General features: G+C 48.3%; 1 protein-coding gene across 3 annotated transcripts in view; it reads left to right on the top strand.

Moving 5' to 3' along the window:
• Positions 1-580: 580 nt before the first annotated feature.
• Positions 581-22,915, top strand: part of LOC137310605 (membrane-spanning 4-domains subfamily A member 8-like) — an 84,656-nt gene continuing 62,321 nt past the window's right edge. Inside the window, exons 1-6 of one of the 3 annotated variants that reach the window (XM_067978331.1) lie at positions 581-933; positions 5,694-5,858; positions 7,689-7,802; positions 10,401-10,457; positions 11,857-11,970; positions 18,545-18,670. In XM_067978331.1, the coding sequence (XP_067834432.1) occupies positions 892-933; positions 5,694-5,858; positions 7,689-7,802; positions 10,401-10,457; positions 11,857-11,970; positions 18,545-18,670 (618 nt within the window). In that variant the 5' untranslated portion in view covers positions 581-891. Of the gene's footprint in view, positions 934-5,693; positions 5,859-7,688; positions 7,803-10,400; positions 10,458-11,856; positions 11,971-18,541; positions 18,671-22,915 lie in introns of all 3 variants that reach the window. The other 2 variants (XM_067978330.1, XM_067978333.1) reach the window with 2 other exon arrangements.

The raw sequence follows: 22,915 nt of genomic DNA, 5'->3' as shown, positions 1-22,915 counted from the left end.
GGGAGAAGGCTCGTGTGGAGCATAAACACCGGCCCAGACCTGTGGGCCGAATGGCCTGTTTCTGTGGTGTAGTCTCAATGTAATTCTATGTAATGTAAAGCTTTTGGTCACCCCTCCTTCTTTGGCTCGGCAGTCCATTTTTTTGTTGATGCCTCTGGATGGGCCTTTGGATTTTTTTTGATGTTACAACTGCTCTATAAATGCTAGTTGTTGGAGTAATTAATCCAGTCCCGCTCAATCCCTGCAACAAAAACCCATCTGATGAATGACCTGTTAATTTGTTTTTGGCGGTGTCGTTTGATGGAAGAGAACGCCCACCTTCTTGGAATTGTGGCATAGGATCTTTAACATTCACCTGAACAGACAGGCGGGGCTATCTAAAGGCTAGCACCTCCAACAGTGCGGCACTCCCTCAGTACTGCACTGGAATGTCAGCCTAGATTACTGTCTCAGATCCAGAGCTGGACCTTGAACTCACAGCCATCTGACTCGCGCAAGAGTCCACTGAATGAGCCTAGCTGACATTAATAACAATTACACATTGAAGGAATCGGTGATTTACATATCTGTTGTGCACTTTACCATAACAGTATGTTATGGGTAAAATTCCCCATTTATAAGATCAGTTCGTACAGCGTTGCAGTTCCCTTCTCTGAAGGGCATTTTCATTTGGAAACATTGTCGGAATTTTACCGATGCTTTACGTCCAAGTTTACCCATAACATACTGTCACGGTAAAGTGCACAATGTATATATAAATCACCGATTCCTTACAATGTGCATTCCCTTTTCTAGCCAGCTGCCCAGGAACAGCCAACTGGTGCCCACTTCTTCGAGCGGCAAGCACCACCACCAGAACCAGTAGTGACGCCACCTCCCCGTTTTACCAGGATGGCACCAAGTTCACCCCAACAAAGTCCACAGCAGTTTAATGTAAGACTATTCTTCCATTTACATGCTTGAAATGTTTCTCTTGTAATTTATAAATATGCCTGCTTTTTATCTCTTCCTCTCTCTCTCTCGACCACCTCAGTCTCCGCCTCTTTTTCTGACTCTGTTAGGATCTGTCTTAAACCATTATTGTGCATACAGATTCGCCTCCTCTCAGTTTGACACAAATACTTCGAATTTGTACTGCACAATATCAAAGGAATTCCTTTGCCCGCTTTTTTTAAAAATGGAGATTTTTAACCAGTTTAAGATAAATGGGTTGCCTCCTCCACTAAAATGGCAGTCAGAGGAAACCTTTAACCTCTTGACAGCTCCTCTGAAAACGCAGCAGCCCACGTCTGCCTATCGCTGGACCTGACACCATCCAGAAATAAAAACAGAAAATGCCGCAAATACTCAGCAGGTCAGGCAGCATCTGTAGAGATAGAAACAGAAACCTTTCAGGTCAATGAGTTTGCGTCAGAACTGGAAGAAGTTAAAGATTTAAGATTTTAAGCAAGTACAGAACCAGGAAAAGGGGGGAGGGAGGAGAACAAAAGGGAAGGTCTGTGATAGGGTGGAGTGATTAAGTAATAAAAGGGATGATGGTGCAAGGCAAAGGGGGTGGTAATGGGACAAGTAAAGAAACAAAAGATGGGTCGAGAGGAACTGTTACTGGCAACAGCTTACCCATTACCAGCACCTCATCAAAAGCAAAATACAGCGAATGCTGGAAATCTGAAATAAAAACAGAAAATGCTGGAAACACTCAGCAAATCAGGCAGCATCTGTGGAGAAAGAAACAGAGTTAACGTTTCAGGTCGATGGCCCTTCGTCAGAACTGGAAGAAGTTGAAAATTAAACAGTTTTTAAGCAAGTACAGAGCCAGGGGAAGGCAGGGGGAAGGGGAGGGGAGGAAAGGCAAGTGCTGGTAATGGTTCTGATGTTGCCATTTACAGTTCCTCTGGACCCATCTTTTGTTTCTTTACTTGTCCCATTACCACCCTCCTTGCCTTGTACCATCATCCCTTTTGTCATATAATCACTCCTGCCCTTTATCCTATCATCCCTTTTGTTCTTTCCTCCCCCCGATTCCTAGCTCTGTACTTGCTTAAAAACTGTTTAATCTTCAACTTCATCCAGTTCTGACGAAGGGTCAGCTGATTCTTTCTTCACAGATGCTACCTGACTTGCTGAGTAGTCCCAGCATTTTCTGTTTTTATTTCATTACCAGCACTTGCTGTCCACAAAAATGGGAGCAGTGGAAATGATCTGAAGTTATTGAAATCAATTGGAAGGTTGTAAAGTGCCTAATCGAAAAATGAGGTGCTGTTCCCCGAGCTTCTGTTGAGCTCCATTGGAACAGTGTAGGAGGCTGAGGACAGAGAGTTCAGAGTGGGAGTGGGACGGGGAATTAAAATAGCAAGTGACCGGAAGCTCAGGGTCACGCCTGTGGACAGAGCGGAGGTGTTCAGCAAAACGATCACCCAGTCTGCGTTTGGTCTCCCCAATGTAGAGGAGACTGCGTTGTGTGCAGCGGATACAGTATAGTAAATTGAAAGTACAAGTAAACAGCTGTTTCACCTGGAAGGAGTGTTTGGGGCCCTGGACAGTGGGAAGGGAGGAGGTGAAAGGGCAGGTGTTGCAGCTCCTGTGCTCGCACGGGAAGGTGCCGTGGGGAGGAGAGCGGGTGTTGGGGGTGATGGAAGAGTGGACCAGGGTGTCGCGGAGGGAACGGTCTCTTCGGAGTACTGAAAGGGGAGGGGAGGGAAGATGTGTCTGGTGGTGGGATCGTGCTGGAGGTGGCGGAAATGGCGGAAGATGATCCGTTGGATGTGGAGGCTGGTGGGGTGGTAGGTGAGGACAAGGGGGAACCCCATCGTGGTTCTAGGAGGGAGGGGAAAGGTGAGGTCAGAAATGCAGGAAATAAGGTGAACACGGTCGAGGGCCCTGTCAACTACAGTGGAGGGGAATCCTCGACTTGAGATGATAATTGGAAATGTAACATTTGTGCCACATGAGGGCTAGGCATTGGCCATCTCCAACTAGGAAAGTCTTAACTACCTCCCTCCGACCTTCAACGCACAGAGTCCCTGCTTTTCAAATCTAATGTATAGAAAATTACCTGTACAAGGCAAAGATCCCATTTCCTCAGAATCCAAACAAACGGGTACACAGAGCAAATTTTGTCTTATCAGGTGCACAGCGGGGCGGGGGTGGGGGGGATAGATTAGATGTATGCACTCCACACACACTATTGGTACTACATACCTGGTGTTTAAGATTATGAAAGGGTTTATAGGGTAGATGTAGAGAAGATGTTTCCACTTGTGGGGGAGTCCAAAACTAGGGGCCATAAATATAAGATCATCACCAATAGATCCAATGGGGAATTCAGGAGAAACTTCTTTACCCAGAGAGTGGTGGGAATGTGGAACTCACTCCCACAAGGAGTAGTTGAGGTGAATAGTGGAGATGGATTTAAGGGGAAGCTGGATAAACACATGAGGGAGAGAGGAATAGAAGGAGATGGTGATAGGGTGAGATGGAGTAGGGAGGGAGGAGGCTCGTGTGGAGCATAAACACTAGCATGGACCAGTTGGCCTGTTTCTGTGCTGTACATTCTATGTAATTCAAAATCGTGAAGGTTTTTTTTAGAGTAAATAAGGAGAAACTGTTTCCAGTTGCAGGAGGGTCAGTAACCAGAGAACACAGATTTAAGGTAATTGGCAAAATAAATTTTTTAACGCAGTAAATTGGTATGATCTGGAATTCATTGCCTGAAAGGGCAGTGGAAGCAGATTCAATAATAACTTTCAAAAGGGAATTGGATGAATAATTAAAGGGGAAAAATTTGCCTGGCTATGGGGAAAGGACAGGGGAATAGGACTAATGGGAGAGCTCTTTCATAGATCCGGCACAGGCATGATGGGCCAAATGGTCTCCTTCTATGCTACATCATTCTATGAATATCTGCTATTGGGTAGATTAATCTTTAATGCAGGTATTAAAAGAAAAACTTGCATTTATACAGCGCCTTATCACGTTTCTCACAACAGGGCAAAGTGCTCCACCTACAACAAACTACTTTGAAGTGCAGTAACTGTTGTTATGTAGGCAGCCACCGCAGCCATTTTCCGCACAGCAAGAATGCAAAAGCAGCAAAATAAGATGAATAATGGGTTAATCAGTTTTGGTGGTGTTAATTGAGGGAGGGATGTTGGCCGGGAGAAGTCCTTGCTCCTTTTTGTATAGTGCAATGAGATCTTTAACATCCACCTGATGGGGCAGCTGGGCTCACGGTTTAAAGCTTCATCCCAAGGACAGAAATCATTGCAAAGTGATATCCTCCTTGGCTAAGTTCTAGCTGGTATGTCTGCCTTGGTTTAACTCGAAAACAATTTTTCACTTACTGCACTCTTGGCCGACCGACCCTCGTCTGTTCCTTTGGCTTGAAAATTATATACACAATTAATGAATGTTCAAAACTTACGTCACCAAGTTTAATGGCTTCCTTCTGTTTTTGTTGTGGGATGTGATTCTCGGAACTGACTGGCCTGTGCTAACCATGTGACTGATAAAAGAACATAGTTAGCACAGACCAATGAGAAAGCAATTTGGAATTCTGTATTCATACAAACAAAAACATATTACACACTAATATATTAATATTAATACACTACCAATATCTTTATATTTAGCTGGATTTTTCTTTTTATCGTGTGCTGCAGTCTATTTTTAATCATTCTGGGGATGTGGGTATTCGGCATTTATTGCCCATCCCCTAGTTGCACCTTGAGAAGGTGGTGATGGGCCTTTCTCTTAAACCAGCTGCAGTCCCGTGTGGTGAAGGTTCTCCCACGGTAACTTTTGGTCAGGGAGTTCCAGGATTTCTGACCCAGCGACCATGAAGGAAAGGCCGATATAAGTCCCAGTCGGGCCGCTGATTGTGAGACTCGGAGGGGAACTTGGAGATGGTGTCGTTCCCATGTGCCTGCTGCCCTTGTCCTTCTAGCTGGTAGAGGTCGCGGGTTCGGGAGGTGCTGTCGATGAATCCTTGGCGAGTTGCTGCAGTGCATCCTGTTGATAGTACACACTGCAGCCACGGTGCGCTAGCGGCGGAGGGTGTGGGTGTTTATGTCTGGCTGTTGCTCTTCAGCTTTGGCCCCAGTCCACCAGATGTTAGTGAGGAGGACCGTGCAGGGTCGACTGGGCTGGGTGTGCCTTTGTCTTGTCCTGATTCGATACCTGGGCCTCAACCGAGTGCTCCATCCGGTTTTACACTTGTTTTCCTTTCTAGCGGTTGGACACAACTGAGGGACTTGCTAGGCCACTTCAGAGGGCAGTTAGGATTCAACCACGTTGGTGTGTGACTGGAGTCACATGCAGACCCAGACCGGGTAAGGAATGCAGATTTCCTTCTCTAAAGGACATGAGTGAACCAGTTGGCTTTTTACAACAATCTTAAAGTGCAAAGATTGCTTATCACACTTAAAGTAAGAAATTTGGTGCATATTGCTTGGCTTCTTAGAGGAGAGATGCACTTTTCGTAAGGCATGCAGTGGGGTGAGAGGCGTAAGTGTCCCTAGACTGTGCACACAGCATCTTCCCTGTAATAAACGCTGGAAATACTTTAAAAGTGTCACTTCCTCAGCTCTCCCCATTGGTAACTTTTCCCCAAATGGTAACACGTCAAATGCTTTCTCTTCATCAAAACTGCCGAAAATCCCAACAGAAAGATGACGTATCTCTTCTCTCAACAGAAACAGGCCTCCCCGAAGGCAGCTAATGCGAGAGAGGTTGATGACAAAACTCAGCATGTATCGCAAGAACCTACCAACATCCCAGTGGCAGTCCAGGTCAACTGCACTTCATCTGCAGACTCGTCTGAACTGTGGATCCTCAGGAGAGAACTGAAAGCTTTGGGAGTAAACATAAAATCTCTTTTCTCTTTTCCATAAGTTTGAAATAACGGCAATGCTTGGTATGCACCTGCCCTTTTTCTGCTAGCGATGCAACCAGTTTGAGGATTCATTAAAGAACTGCTGGTTCCCAGAACTTTGTACGTTAAGGGATTGTGAGACATTCCGAACACATGGAATCCAAGTGGGTGGGTGGATCCGACTCACTTTGTATTCTAGTCCCCTGGCATTGCTCGTAGGCAGCAGCTTTCTTTAAAATGGGTGGAACCGCAGCCGCTGACACCTCTCGCTGGGGCTCGCTCATTGTTTAAATGGCCTTTAAACGGCTCGATTAATAACATGCTGCGATCTTAAGGTGGAAAGAATGCCGTCACACTGAAAATGAGAAATTCCAATGAATGACTACAGTTATTTTGATGATGTCACAACAGAATAGTATATTAACATGATCCACAGACAGTTAGAATATAGAGAATAATGTACCCTTGATGAGCTGGATGGTGCAGTGTTAGCAAATTGCCCCCTTGATCCCCTGAGACCTGGGTTTGAATCCAGCCTGGGACACTCTGCTGGATGTTAGGGTCCTTAGTGAAACATGTTTGGACAATCTGAACCTAGATCGCAGTGGGTGTGAGTCCACGGCACTACACGACCCACTATTTTGGACTAGGTTAGTAACCGTAGTCACAAGAGGGGCTATAAGGATAATATGGGCAGGAAATGGGGGGGAAAAGTCAGATTGGTGCAGTAAGGGTGCTCTTCTGAGCTCAGGGCTAAGCCACATTGTTGGGGCACAATGGAAGGAGCCTTGTGCATTTGGCAATGCTGTACGTAATCTGGGATTCTAATACCGGGTACATTCTTCAGTCCCAGGAACGCAAACTTGTAAAATCGTTCCCATAATATCCACAGTAAAATCCATACCCTATTCATTAGTCCAACTTTTAATTGGTCCTGATCACTTTGAATGCTATGACTCTCCTTTACATCCATCACCTGAGCACCCAGCCCACTGTACCATTATATACTTTTCCTTGTTTGTTCATCCTCCATTAGCATCGTCAAAGGATGTCTCCAAAAATGGCATTGGTCAATTCAGGTTCTATTCTGCTTAGTAACAAACCTCATTATTAGGCACAGAGGAAAGCACCAGAAACAACTCAGCGCAGTTGGATGCACAAAGTGAGAAAGTTCACTCACAGGGAACACTCCTGGTGCGTATTGTAAAATGATAGGTGGTTTGTTTCTCGTTACAACTCACTTGCCAGAACCTAGGTTGCGAGCATTCCGACACTTTTCTCCAAGAACCCTTCGAGTGAGGAGAAAGAGGGGACATTTCATCTCATCAGTTTGAGCTAGATTCAGTCCCAGGTCCCAGAGACTGAACTAGCTATACTAACCAACTGTGTCACCCAGTCTCTCTGGAGTTTTACTTTTCTGTTTGAATATATAAAGGTTGTCACTGCAGCATTGCCTGTACAATTTTGTGAGCAATGAGTCGATTTTGAACCATTGTTGTAATGCATGATTCACCAAGATATAAAATACACGGACTATTTCAACCTAACCCACTGGGCAGCTTATTGTACACCGTGCCCGACTGGGGAGCGGTGTAACACAGGCAGCCGATTCGCTGTGAGCGTTACTAGCGAAGTCCAATTTCACCCCCAAGGCATCAACCGGTGAGCAGTAGAGCAAGAGAGTGCAGTCCATTCTGTCTGTGACCATCTATTATTGAGGTATTTCCCACTTATCTAAAAGGTTTAAGTGTTACTCGCTTTATTTTGCCTTGGGAAAATGATCCTGATCTGTGCTGCATCCTTTCCTTTGTTCTAGGCCACGCAGATATTGGTTGGAATTATCCAGATTGTGTTCGGCGTTCCTCTCGCTATGTCTCTGATCTACTCAGTAGCAGGAAAATCGGGAGTCTCTTTCTGGACTGGAATTTGGGTTAGTTTTTTTCCGTAACATCGCCCGTCTCTGCCCCGCCTCAGCTCATCTGCTGCTGAAATCCTCATCCATGCCTTTGTTACCAATGCTCTCCTGGCAGGCCTCCCATGTTTCACCCTCCGTAAACTTGAGCTCATCCAAAACTCTGCTGCCCCATATCCTAACTCGCACCAAGTCCCGTTCACCCATCACCCACGTTGGCTCCTGGTCCAGCAACACCTCGATTTTAAAATTCTCATCCTTGTTTTCAAATCCCCCCTTGCCTTGCCCCCCCTCCCTATCTCTGTAACCTCCTCCAGCCCCCGACAACCCTCCGAGATTTCTGCGCTCCTCCAATTCTGGCCTCTTGCGCATCCCCCCGATTTCCTTTGCTCCACCGTTGGCGGCCGTGCCTTTAGCCGTCTAGGCCCTAAGCTCTGGAATTCCCTCCCTAAACCTCTCTGCCTCTCTCCCTTAAGACTCTCCTTAAAACCTACCTCATTGACCAAGCTTTTGGTCACCTGTCCTAATAACTCCTTATGTGGCTCAGTGTCAAATTTTGTTTGATAATCACTCCTGTGAAGCGCCTTGGGACGTTTTACTACGTTAAAGGCACTATATAAATGCAAGTTGTTGTTGTTGAGTGCCATCCTACATCCTGGTCACACCTGGGGTCAGTATGCCAGGATGGCCATTGTTACAGCACCTCACAGCAAGTCCTGAGGACCCCTTACAGAGAAAGCAAATGAGATCTGATAGAAACTCCCGGAGAGCTCCCTTTGCCTAAAGAAATTGGATAGATTTGACGAATTGGCTTCAGAGCCTCGCATGATGAGTTTGCATAGCGAGAATTTGGACGCAGAGAGTCAGCGCCCATTCGCTGGAGGGAGGGTCACCTGAGGCTGGTCTGTCCTCCAAGCCCAAATCAAGGCGCGTACACTTAAATCTACCCCAATGTGTCCACTCCCCTTTTTATTTCCAGATGATTTCGCCGCAATCGTGGAGAAGCTGCTTCGGCAACTGCTCAGATTGCTGTGCCAGCTTTATACTCACCCCACGTGGCCCTCAGAAAGAAAACTTTCCGCACAAGGGTAATTTCAGTATGAAGTACTCAGGTTCCATCAATATACCAAAATCATTTAAGAGCCCTCACATTTGTGGGGGATGACTCCCTCTGGTCGCTGTGGGTAGCAACATTGCAAACGCTTTCTTTGGATGGTACATCTTTCAGAATCGCTGGGGTCCATGGATGCTGGTGACCTTAGGGTGACCCTAGACATTGAACTTTCGACTCTGGAAGGCATCACAACCAAGCCCAATCCTATCCTCACCTAATGTCCAAATGCACGCACTTGGGCAGAGGTCACTGAACAGTGATCAGTAGCAGGAACCCTGGCTGATTTCCCCTCTCTCTAACCGAGGGGTCACTGGACAGTGATCGGGAGCAGGAACCCTGGCTGATTTCCCCCCCTCTCTCTAACCCAGGGGTCACTGGACAGTGATCAGGAGCAGGAACCCTGGCTGATTTCCCCTCTCTCTCTAACCCAGGGGTCACTGGACAGTGATCGGGAGCAGGAACCCTGGCTGATTTCCCCTCTCTCTCTAACCCAGGGGTCACTGGACAGTGATCGGGAGCAGGAACCCTGGCTGATTTCCCCTCTCTCTCTAACCCAGGGGTCACTGGACAGTGATCGGGAGCAGGAACCCTGGCTGATTTCCCCTCTCTCTCTAACCCAGGGGTCACTGGACAATGATCAGTAGCAGGAACCCTGGCTGATTTCCCCTCTCTCTCTAACCCAGGGGTCACTGGACAGTGATCGGGAGCAGGAACCCTGGCTGATTTCCCCTCTCTCTCTAACCCAGGGGTCACTGGACAGTGATCGGGAGCAGGAACCCTGGATGATTTCCCCTCTCTCTCTAACCCAGGGGTCACTGGACAGTGATCGGGAGCAGGAACCCTGGCTGATTTCCCCTCTCTCTCTAACCCAGGGGTCACTGGACAGTGATCGGGATCAGGAACCCCGGCTGATTTCCCCCCCTCTCTCTAACCCAGGGGTCACTGGACAGTGATCGGGAGCAGGAACCCTGGCTGATTTCCCCCCCTCTCTCTAACCCAGGGGTCACTGGACAGTGATCGGGAGCAGGAACCCTGGCTGATGTTTTGCCTTCCCTATCCTGGGATGCTAAGGCCAGTTATAATGTCCCTCCTCAGCATACATCAGTGAATCAATCCTGGGCCCTGGCCGCTCAGTGAGATTCATTCCACAACATGCAGTGTACTCAGCTGCTAAGCCATCAGGTCAACTCCATTTGAACCCTCTTCGCTCACCGTCCTTAGAAGCTTTCACAGAGCAGCAACTTCCTGTCACCGCCAGATTATTACCAGATTGGTGAAAAAATAGGGTTTCAGCAGATTGAGGGCTTGAGATTCCACTGTGTTATATTTGTAATGCACTGGGTTGATGCGTTCACGTGGAACCACTTTGTAAAAGGCGTTACCAACGCCGTGCGCGAACCCCGGAATGTTTTTAGGTGACTCGGAAATGGAAATTTGTGCTGATGCAGCCGTTCTAACCAACCCCAAACTAACTCTTGTCTTCTGACTGGTTTCTTTTGCAGTATATTATTTCAGGATCCTTAACAATTGAGCTTAAGAGGAAGCCGACCAGGTGGATTGTAAGTAGCAGTGTGTCAAAGGTCTAGGGGTTATAAGCAAAACTGTCGCGATTGCTGTTTCCATTTGGAACCTGTACGTGCAACTTATTAAAACCAGATGTTGTGCATCTTCCCGCAGGAAAATGATCAACGGGAGGAATTTTACCCTCCACAGTTGCGGTTTGATGCATTGAAAAGTTGCGACTCCACGTGTCTGTGATGATTTATTTTGAGTAATGTTGTGTTTTCTCGGTTCTGCCCGATCGTGTGCTGCACTGTGGAGTGGTGCAACGCTAGTTTGCACCTCGACTGCTCACAACTGCCATTCTCTAGTCACACGGAGGGCACTCCTTCCCCACAAACAAACACCCACCCCTGGCTCAGAGGGTTCCAGTGGCATAAAGACTGAAGGGGGGATTTTTCTGCCACGGCACCCGGCCGTGGAACAGAGCTCGCTGGGATCACACCTTGGGAACTATGGCGGGCTCAATTCCACGATTTTACATCCGTTAGTTTGAATTTGATGGAAAATCAGTGTCGCACACTTACCAGATACAGGCTGCTGACGGGCGTGGACCCTCAAGTGGAAATGCTGTGGTCGCTCGTCTCCATAATCAGGACTGGACCCACCCTAGCATTGGAAGGTATCCAGAGGTTGAGCTCATAGGAACATAGAACAGGAGTAGGCCATTCAGCCCCTTGTGCCTGCTCCGCCATTAGATCTGTGATCTAACTCCATATACCTGCCTTTGGCCCATATCCCTTAATACCTTTGGTTGCCAAAAAGCTATCTATCTCAGATTTAAATTTAGCAATTGAGCTGGTATCAATTGCCGTTTGCGGAAGAGAGTTCCAAACTTCTACCACCCTTTGTGTGTAGAAATGTTTTCTAATCTCGCTCCTGAAAGGTCTGGCTCTCATTTTTAGACTGTGCCCCCTACTCCTAGAATCCCCAACCAGCGGAAATAGTTTCTCTCTATCCACCCGACCTTAATATCTTATAAACTTCGATAGCACCAAGCATTTTATTTTCAGCTTTGTTTAAAATTTCCTGGGAACTCCACAGTGAAGTGTGTGCATTAAAAAAATCGTCAAAAATCAATATCCTAGAAATGAATGTTTCCATCATTCCCATCTGAATGTTTAACACGTTTATATGACATTTCTTCCCCGCTATTTTAATCAAGGGATTAACCTGTTTAAACGGCTCTGTTAAAGTAGCAGACAAAATAACTTCATACAACGTGTTAAGCAGTCATCCGGTAATATTGCATAGCACAATTTCGGGACAAGTAAAACTCCCTCCCCTCCACTCTCCCAGATAAACTGTACGAGGTACCCACTGATGTAGATTGTGATATTGATCGTATTGAGACGGTCTGTTTGAAGCTCGGTATGCTCTGTGTTGTATTGTACATAGATGAAGAGTGGACTACTCATGAACTGCGTCAGTGCTGTCGCAACAGCAATCGGCGTCATAATATATTCCATCTCACTACTTTTTACACCAGCACCCGAATTTGTATATTTTTCCGTAAGTATTAAGACTATGTGAGTCTTATAGATTATAGCAAAGGTGCCTCATTTATGTGATTTATATTGGACAGTCTGCTCATAAGACAGTGTGATCTTATTTAAAGGCAATATATGACACAGGAAGGTACCCAAGCAGTTTCAAAATATGAGAAATAACGGAATTAAAAAAAGGTCTTGCAGCCTATCAGACCTGTTCCTTCCATGCCGTGTATGTACAATTGTCCTATCATTGTCTACCCCACCCACAGACCGTGTATGTACAATTGTCCTATCATTGTCTACCCCACCCACAGACCGTGTATGTACAATTGTCCTATCATTGTCTCTACCCCACCCACAGACCCTGTATGTACAATTGTCCTATCATTGTCTCTACCCCACCCACAGACCGTGTATGTACAATTGTCCTATCATTGTCTTCCCCACCCACAGACCCTGTATGTACAATTGTCCTATCATTGTCTACCCCACCCACAGACCGTGTATGTACAATTGTCCTATCATTGTCTCTACCCCACCCACAGACCGTGTATGTACAATTGTCCTATCATTGTCTTCCCCACCCACAGACCCTGTATGTACAATTGTCCTATCATTGTCTACCCCACCCACAGACCGTGTATGTACAATTGTCCTATCATTGTCTCTACCCCACCCACAGACCGTGTATGTACAATTGTCCTATCATTGTCTCTACCCCACCCACAGACCGTGTATGTACAATTGTCCTATCATTGTCTTCCCCACCCACAGACTGTGTATGTACAATTGTCCTATCATTGTCTTCCCCACCCACAGACCCTGTATGTACAATTGTCCTATCATTGTCTTCCCCACCCACAGACCCTGTATGTACAATTGTCCTATCATTGTCTACCCCACCCACAGACCGTGTATGTACAATTGTCCTATCATTGTCTTCCCCACCCACAGACCCTGTATGTACAATTGTCCTATCATTGACTTCCCCACCCACAGACTGTGTATGTACAATTGTCCTATCATTGTCTTCCCCACCCACAGACCGTGTATGTACAATTGTCCTATCATTGTCTCTACCCCACCCACAGACTGTGTATGTACAATTGTCCTATCATTGTCTACCCCACCCACAGACCCTGTATGTACAATTGTCCTATCATTGTCTACCCCACCCACAGACCGTGTATGTACAATTGTCCTATCATTGTCTCTACCCCACCCACAGACTGTGTATGTACAATTGTCCTATCATTGTCTACCCCACCCACAGACTGTGTATGTACAATTGTCCTATCATTGTCTCTACCCCACCCACAGACTGTGTATGTACAATTGTCCTATCATTGTCTCTACCCCACCCACAGACTGTGTATGTACAATTGTCCTATCATTGTCTCTACCCCACCCACAGACCGTGTATGTACAATTGTCCTATCATTGTCTACCCCACCCACAGACTGTGTATGTACAATTGTCCTATCATTGTCTTCCCCACCCACAGACCCTGTATGCACAATTGTCCAATCATTGTCTCTACCCCACCCACAGACTGTGTATGTACAATTGTCCTATCATTGACTCTACCCCACCCACAGACCGTGTATGTACAATTGTCCTATCATTGTCTCTACCCCACCCACAGACTGTGTATGTACAATTGTCCTATCATTGACTCTACCCCACCCACAGACCCTGTATGTACAATTGTCCTATCATTGTCTACCCCACCCACAGACCCTGTATGTACAATTGTCCTATCATTGACTACCCCACCCACAGACTGTGTATGTACAATTGCCCTATCATTGTCTCTACCTCACCCACAGACCCTGTATGTACAATTGTCCTATCATTGTCTCTACCCCACCCACAGACCCTGTATGTAGAATTGTCCTATCATTGTCTACCCCACCCACAGACTGTGTATGTACAATTGTCCTATCATTGACTCTACCCCACCCACAGACCCTGTATGTACAATTGTCCTATCATTGTCTACCCCACCCACAGACTGTGTATGTACAATTGTCCTATCATTGACTCTACCCCACCCACAGACTGTGTATGTACAATTGTCCTATCATTGTCTCTACCCCACCCACAGACCGTGTATGTACAATTGTCCTATCATTGTCTACCCCACCCACAGACCGTGTATGTACAATTGTCCTATCATTGTCTCTACCCCACCCACAGACCGTGTATGTACAATTGTCCTATCATTGTCTACCCCACCCACAGACTGTGTATGTACAATTGTCCTATCATTGTCTCTACCCCACCCACAGACTGTGTATGTACAATTGTCCTATCATTGTCTCTACCCCACCCACAGACCCTGTATGTACAATTGTCCTATCATTGTCTCTACCCCACCCACAGACCCTGTATGTACAATTGTCCTATCATTGTCTACCCCACCCACAGACTGTGTATGTACAATTGTCCTATCATTGTCTCTACCCCACCCACAGACCGTGTATGTACAATTGTCCTATCATTGTCTACCCCACCCACAGACTGTGTATGTACAATTGTCCTATCATTGTCTCTACCCAACCCACAGACCATGTATGTACAATTGTCCTATCATTGTCTCTACCCCACCCACAGACCCTGTATGTACAATTGTCCTATCATTGTCTACCCCACCCACAGACTGTGTATGTACAATTGTCCTATCATTGTCTCTACCCAACCCACAGACCGTGTATGTACAATTGTCCTATCATTGTCTACCCCACCCACAGACCGTGTATGTACAATTGTCCTATCATTGTCTACCCCACCCACAGACTGTGTATGTACAATTGTCCTATCATTGTCTCTACCCCACCCACAGACCCTGTATGTACAATTGTCCTATCATTGTCTACCCCACCCACAGACTGTGTATGTACTATTGTCCTATCATTGTCTACCCCACCCACAGACCCTGTATGTACAATTGTCCTATCATTGTCTCTACCCCACCCACAGACTGTGTATGTACAATTGTCCTATCATTGTCTCTACCCCACCCACAGACCGTGTATGTACAATTGTCCTATCATTGTCTCTACCCCACCCACAGACTGTGTATGTACAATTGTCCTATCATTGACTCTACCCCACCCACAGACTGTGTATGTACAATTGTCCTATCATTGTCTCTACCCCACCCACAGACCGTGTATGTACAATTGTCCTATCATTGTCTCTACCCCACCCACAGACCGTGTATGTACAATTGTCCTATCATTGTCTCTACCCCACCCACAGACCGTGTATGTACAATTGTCCTATCATTGTCTCTACCCCACCCACAGACCGTGTATGTACAATTGTCCTATCATTGACTCTACCCCACCCACAGACCGTGTATGTACAATTGTCCTATCATTGTCTCTACCCCACCCACAGACCCTGTATGTACAATTGTCCTATCATTGTCTACCCCACCCACAGACTGTGTATGTACAATTGTCCTATCATTGTCTCTACCCCACCCACAAACCGTGTATGTACAATTGTCCTATCATTGTCTACCCCACCCACAGACTGTGTATGTACAATTGTCCTATCATTGTCTCTACCCAACCCACAGACCGTGTATGTACAATTGTCCTATCATTGTCTCTACCCCACCCACAGACCCTGTATGTACAATTGTCCTATCATTGTCTCTACCCCACCCACAGGCTGTGTATGTACAATTGTCCTATCATTGTCTACCCCACCCACAGACTGTGTATGTACAATTGTCCTATCATTGTCTACCCCACCCACAGACTGTGTATGTACAATTGTCCTATCATTGTCTACCCCACCCACAGACTGTGTATGTACAATTGTCCTATCATTGTCTCTACCCCACCCACAGACCGTGTATGTACAATTGTCCTATCATTGTCTCTACCCAACCCACAGACCGTGTATGTACAATTGTCCTATCATTGTCTACCCCACCCACAGACCGTGTATGTACAATTGTCCTATCATTGTCTACCCCACCCACAGACTGTGTATGTACAATTGTCCTATCATTGTCTCTACCCCACCCACAGACCCTGTATGTACAATTGTCCTATCATTGTCTACCCCACCCACAGACCCTGTATGTATAATTGTCCTATCATTGTCTCTACCCCACCCACAGACCCTGTATGTACAATTGTCCTATCATTGTCTCTACCCCACCCACAGACTGTGTATGTACAATTGTCCTATCATTGTCTCTACCCCACCCACAGACTGTGTATGTACAATTGTCCTATCATTGTCTCTACCCCACCCACAGACCCTGTATGTACAATTGTCCTATCATTGTCTACCCCACCCACAGACTGTGTATGTACAATTGTCCTATCATTGTCTCTACCCCACCCACAGACTGTGTATGTACAATTGTCCTATCATTGTCTCTACCCCACCCACAGACTGTGTATGTACAATTGTCCTATCATTGTCTCTACCCCACCCACAGACCCTGTATGTACAATTGTCCTATCATTGTCTCTACCCCACCCACAGACCCTGTATGTACAATTGTCCTATCATTGTCTACCCCACCCACAGACTGTGTATGTACAATTGTCCTATCATTGTCTACCCCACCCACAGACTGTGTATGTACAATTGTCCTATCATTGTCTACCCCACCCACAGACCCTGTATGTACAATTGTCCTATCATTGTCTACCCCACCCACAGACTGTGTATGTACAATTGTCCTATCATTGTCTCTACCCCACCCACAGACCCTGTATGTACAATTGTCCTATCATTGTCTCTACCCCACCCACAGACCCTGTATGTACAATTGTCCTATCATTGACTCTACCCCACCCACAGACCGTGTATGTACAATTGTCCTATCATTGTCTCTACCCCACCCACAGACCGTGTATGTACAATTGTCCTATCATTGTCTCTACCCCACCCAACCTTGATGCTGCACAATCTTCGGACGCTATGTGGGCTCCTAAGCCTCCAATAGGGTGGGCAGGAAGTGCCTGCTCATTTTGGCTGGAAGATTGCTCCCGCCATATTGGATTGGTCTTATCCACAGGCGACAAGAACGCAAACCAGAACCATTTAAAGTAATTACAGTCCCCACCACTTAAACCGTTCATGTTTAAGAGCATAAGAACATAAGAAATAGGAGCAGGAGTCGGCCATTCACCCCTCGAGCCTGCTCCGCCATTCAATCAGATCATGGCTGATCTTCGACCTCAACTCCACTTTCCCGCCCGATCCCTTGATTCCCCCAAAAATCTATCAATCTCAATTTTGGATATACTCAACGACTGAGCATCCACAGCCCTCTGGGGTAGAGAATTCCAAAGATTCACAGCCCTCTGAGTGAAGAAATTCCTCCTCATCTCAGTCCTAAATGGCCGACCCCTTATCCTGCGACTATGCCCCAGCAGGGTTAACGTCCCATAACACATAACCATTTGCATTGATGTCAGTTTCAGAGTTGCCAGCTACAGCGTCTTAAGTGCTCTGTTTACTTGGGGCAGAAACAGCTGTACTAAGGGTCTCTGACAATTTATCAGCAGGCGAAAACCCAAGAGTGAGAAAAAAATTGGCCAATTTCAGGAAATCTCTGACAATTTCCTTTCCCAAGGCACCCGAGCAAGTTCCCACAGACAATTTCACGTTAGTTTCGATGTTAGTTTCACAGATGCTTTCGCTGGGCAAAAAAAGAGCAACTTTGCACATCTCATTGGATAAAAGTACATTAGTTTCCAATTACTGTCAGAATCACTGGGAGTGAAATTGAGGGAGGTGGGCTGCAAATATTGGCACTCTGAGGGGGGGCGTAATTTTTAACCTAACTCACCGGGCGGCAATCCCACGGGATCAGCGGAATGCCCGTTTTACACCCCGCCCAATCTCGTCAGACTTCAGAGTAAAAGCAGCGTTGCACCCGGTCCCATCAGTTTCCTGAGGGTGCCAGTTACCCAAAGGAATACAGTACTATTCTTGCAGAAACATCTTTGTTAGTTTACGGCCACAGCGGTAATGTTCCAATAACTCAACAAATGCAGCAAAGTACAGAATTCTCCAGATGCTGTCCCACGGGGTGTCCAGCCTTCCTCATCACCAGCCCTCTGGGTTCCTCTTACAGACCTCCTCAGGTCCGCAGACCCCAGTCTGAATGAGGTGTCCCACTGTTCCACATAGCCCCGACAACAACAACGACATCCTGCATTTATACAGCGCCTTTAACGTAGTAAAACGTCCCAAGGCGCTTCACAGGAGCGATTATCAAACAAAATTTGACACTGAGCCCCATACGGAGATATTAGAACAGGTGACCAAAAGCTTGGTCAAAGAGGGAGGTTTTAAGAAGCGTCTTAAAGGAGGAGAGAGAGGGGGAGAGGTTTAGGGTGGGAATTCCAGAGCTTAGGGCCCAGGCAGCTGAAGGTACGGCCGCCAATGGTGGAGCGATGGGAATCGGGGGGATGGGCAAGAGGCCGGAATTGGAGGATTGAAACTTTATCTTTATCTCCAAATTCACCAATGTGAAGTGTGATGAAATATGTTAATTATTTTACAAGAGATGAAAAAAGTTAATCGATATGTTGCCTTGCTTCTAGCAGGCGACGACTTTTTCGTTGACGGTAGCTCTTCTGCTGTTCACTGTGTTGGAGATGGGCATAGCGGTTATCATTGCCTTTTTTAACTACAGGAGCTTATTTCAGTTTGAGAATACTTACACCATTCTGGTAAGTACAGTACCCGGTTGTATAGAAAAGGTGGGAGGAGCAAGGACAAAAAGAAAGTCAAACTTGTTGCGAGCGATGGGTCAGTTGGCAACACATTGAAGGAGAAGGAAGGGAGAATAATGGGCAATCGGAGCTGTCAAGATGCAGTCAGTTTTTGCTCCCCACCTCCCCCCCCGCCGATGGTGTTGACCACGGCAGCGCCTCACAGGGTGCCCTCACCTAAGCATCCATTCATGATGCACGAGTCTACCCAGTGAGTGTCGTCAGGCTACATACCCTGGGCATGGCCCCAAGCCCGATACCTACCTACCCTGGGAATGGCCCCAAGCCCGATACCTACCTACCCTGGTCATGGCCCCAAGCCCGATACCTACCTACCCTGGGCATGGCCCCAAGCCCGATACCTACCTAACCTGGGCATGGCCCCAATCCCGATACCTACCTACCCAGGGCATGGCCCCAAGCCCGATACCTACCTAACCTGGGCATGGCCCCAAGCCCGATACCTACCTACCCTGGGCATGGCCCCAAGCCCGATACCTACCTACCCTGGGCATGGCCCCAAGCCCGATACCTACATACCCTGGGCATGGCCCCAATCCCGATACCTACCTACCCCGGGCATGGCCCCAAGCCCGATACCTACATACCCTGGGCATGGCCCCAGGCCCGATACCTACCTACCCTGGGCATGGCCCCAAGCCCGATACCTACCTACCCTGGGCAGGGCCCCAAGCCCGATACCTACCTACCCTGGGCATGGCCCCAATCCCGATACCTACCTACCCTGGGCATGGCCCCAAGCCTGATACCTACCTACCCTGGGCATGGCCCCAAGCCTGATACCTACATACCCTGGGCATGGCCCCAGGCCCGATACCTACATGCCCTGGGCATGGCCCCAATCCCGATACCTACATGCCCTGGGCATGGCCCCAAGCCCGATACCTACATACCCTGGGCATGGCCCCAGGCCCGATACCTACATGCCCTGGGCAGGGCCCCAAGCCCGATACCTACATACCCTGGGCATGGCCCCAGGCCCGATACCTACATGCCCTGGGCAGGGCCCCAAGCCCGATACCTACATGCCCTGGGCAGGGCCCCAAGCCCGATACCTACATACCCTGGGCATGGCCCCATGCCCGATACCTACCTACCCTGGGCAGGGCTCCAAGCCCGATACCTACATGCCCTGGGCATGGCCCCAAGCCCGATACCTACCTACCCTGGGCATGGCCCCAAGCCCGATACCGACCGACCCTGGGCATGGCCCCAAGCCCGATACCTACATGCCCTGGGCAGGGCCCCAAGCCCGATACCTACCTACCCTGGGCATGGCCCCAGGCCCGATACCTACCTACCCTGGGCATGGCCCCAAGCCCGATACCTACATGCCCTGGGCATGGCCCCAAGCCCGATACCTACATGCCCTGGGTATGGCCCCAAGCCCGATACCTACCTAACCTGGGCATGGCCCCAAGCCCGATACCTACATGCCCTGGGCATGGCCCCAAGCCCAATACCTACATACCCTGGGCATGGCCCCAGGCCCGATACCTACATGTCCTGGGCAGCGCCCCAGGCCCGATACCTACATACCCTGGGCATGGCCCCAAGCCCGATACCTACCTACCCTGGGCATGGCCCCAAGCCCGATACCTACATACCCTGGGCATGGCCCCAGGCCCGATACCTACCTACCCTGGGCATGGCCCCAAGCCTGATACCTACATACCCTGGGCAGTGCCCCAGGCCCGATACCTACATGCCCTGGGCATGGCCCCAAGCCCGATACCTACATACCCTGGGCATGGCCCCAGGCCCGATACCTACATACCCTGGGCAGTACCCCAAGCCCGATACCTACATGTCCTGGGCAGCGCCCCAGGCCCGATACCTACATGCCCTGGGCATGGCCCCAAGCCCGATACCTACCTACCCTGGGAATGGCCACAAGCCCGATACCTACCTACCCTGGGCATGGCCCCAAGCCCGATACCTACCTACCCTGGGCATGGCCCCAATCCCGATACCTACCTACCCTGGGCATGGCCCCAAGCCTGATACCTACATACCCTGGGCAGTGCCCCAGGCCCGATACCTACATGCCCTGGGCATGGCCCCAAGCCCGATACCTACCTACCCTGGGCATGGCCCCAGGACCGATACCTACATGCCCTGGGCATGGCCCCAAGCCCGATACCTACCTACCCTGGGCAGGGCCCCAAGCCCGATACCTACATGCCCTGGGCATGGCCTCAAGCCCGATACCTACATGCCCTGGGCATGGCCCCAATCCCGATACCTACATACCCTGGGCATGGCCCCAGGCCCGATACCTACATACCCTGGGCAGGGCCACAGGCCCAATACCTACATGCCCTGGGCAGTACCCCAAGCCTGATACCTACATACCCTGGGCAGGGCCCCAGGCCCGATACCTACATGCCCTGGGCAGGGCCCCAGGCCCGATACCTTCATGCCCCGGGCAGGGCCCCAGGCCCGATACCGACATAGGTTCATTGAACAGCAATAAGAACATGAACAAAGGAAGAGGTGGAGGCCATTCAGCCCTCGGGCCTGTTCCGCCATTCAATGAGACCATGGCTGATCTGTATCTTAATCCCATTTACCCCCCACCCTTGGTTCCCTAACCCTTAATCCCCTCACCCAACAAAAATCTATCGATCTCAGTTTTGAAATTCCCAATTGACCCCCGGCCCCGACAGCTTTTTGGGGGGGGAGAGTTCCAGATTTCCACTCCCCTTTGTGTGAAGAAATGCTTCCTGACATCACCCCTGGACGGGCCCAGCTCTCATTTTAAGATTCTGCCCCCTTGTTCTGGACTCCACCCCCCGACCCCCGACCAGAGGAAATAGTTTCTCTCCATCGACCCTATCGAATCCTTTAATCATCTTAAACACCTCGAGCTGATTTTTTTTCACCTTCTAATCCTACCATGGAACCAATGAGGTTTACAGCATAGGAGGAGGTCATTTGGCCCAGTGCGTCTGTCTTTTTGTGAGTGCAATCCAAACCTAATCCCAACGCCCTTCTCTCTCTCCGCATAGCCCTACATCTCCCTCTGCTCCAAACGTTTAAGTGGTCTTCCCTTAAAAGGAGCGCTGGTCTCTGCCTCTACCACTGCCTGTGGCAAAAGCATTCCGTGCTCAGACAACGTCCAGCGTAAAGAAATGTCTCCCAACACCTGGAGCGGGTGAAGTCACCTGTCGTCTCCCGAATGATATCAGCTAACTGTGCACTGATCTGAAACTCAAATCTTCCTGTGCAGTGGCTCAGTACCATTCTGGGCAGTGCCTTTACCCACCAATCCAGGAAGGGGACTACTGAGTGAATCAAGCGTTTTTGGGGACAGTTATTGATCAATCGAGGTTGTAAAGTAATCGTTCCTCTTCTGCCTTACTGCCCAAGAATTACATAGAATGTGCAGCACAGAAACAGGCCATTTGGCCCAAATGGTCCATGGCAGTGTTTATGGTCCATAAGCCTTCGCCCTCCTCTCTTCATCTCACCCGATCACCATATCCTTCTATTCCTTTCGCCCTCATGTGTTTATCGAGCTTCCCCTTAAATCCATCTCCACGATTCACCTCAATTACTCCTTGTGGGAGCGAGTTCCACATTCTCAGCACTCGCTGGGAAAAGATTTTTAAAATAATGTGATTGTTAAATATTTGACAACAGATAATGAACCACTTCTTTTTCTTCAGCACACGGTGATATATTTCTGCACGAACAGCAGCACCAGTGAAGTTATCATTCAGACATAAATTAAACTGACATTTCTTTTGTAAAAACAGACTTAACAGAAAAGCTCCAGATGTCTCAAGGAATATTTAAGTAGTTTATAATTTGTGTTTCTCTGTTCATTATGATTGTTTTCCTTCCGAGGTAAAGATTCCACATCCACACTCCCAGCACAGTGTCACACATCACAGAATTCCACATCCACACTCCCAGCGCAGTGTCACACATCACAGAATTCCACATCCACACTCCCAGCGCAGTGTCACACATCATAAAATTCCACATCGACACTCCCAGCGCAGTGTCACACATCATAAAATCCCACATCTACACTCCCAGCTCAGTGTCACACATCACAGAATTCCACATCTACACTCCCAGCGCAGTGTCACACATCATAAAATTCCACATCTACACTCCCAGCGCAGTGTCACACATCATAAAATTCCACATCTACACTCCCAGCGCAGTGTC

This window comes from Heptranchias perlo, unplaced genomic scaffold (genome assembly GCF_035084215.1).
Source record: "Heptranchias perlo isolate sHepPer1 unplaced genomic scaffold, sHepPer1.hap1 HAP1_SCAFFOLD_265, whole genome shotgun sequence".
In the NCBI taxonomy this organism is placed as follows: Eukaryota; Metazoa; Chordata; class Chondrichthyes; order Hexanchiformes; family Hexanchidae; genus Heptranchias; species Heptranchias perlo.
This window is presented reverse-complemented; position numbering and strand designations above follow the sequence as displayed.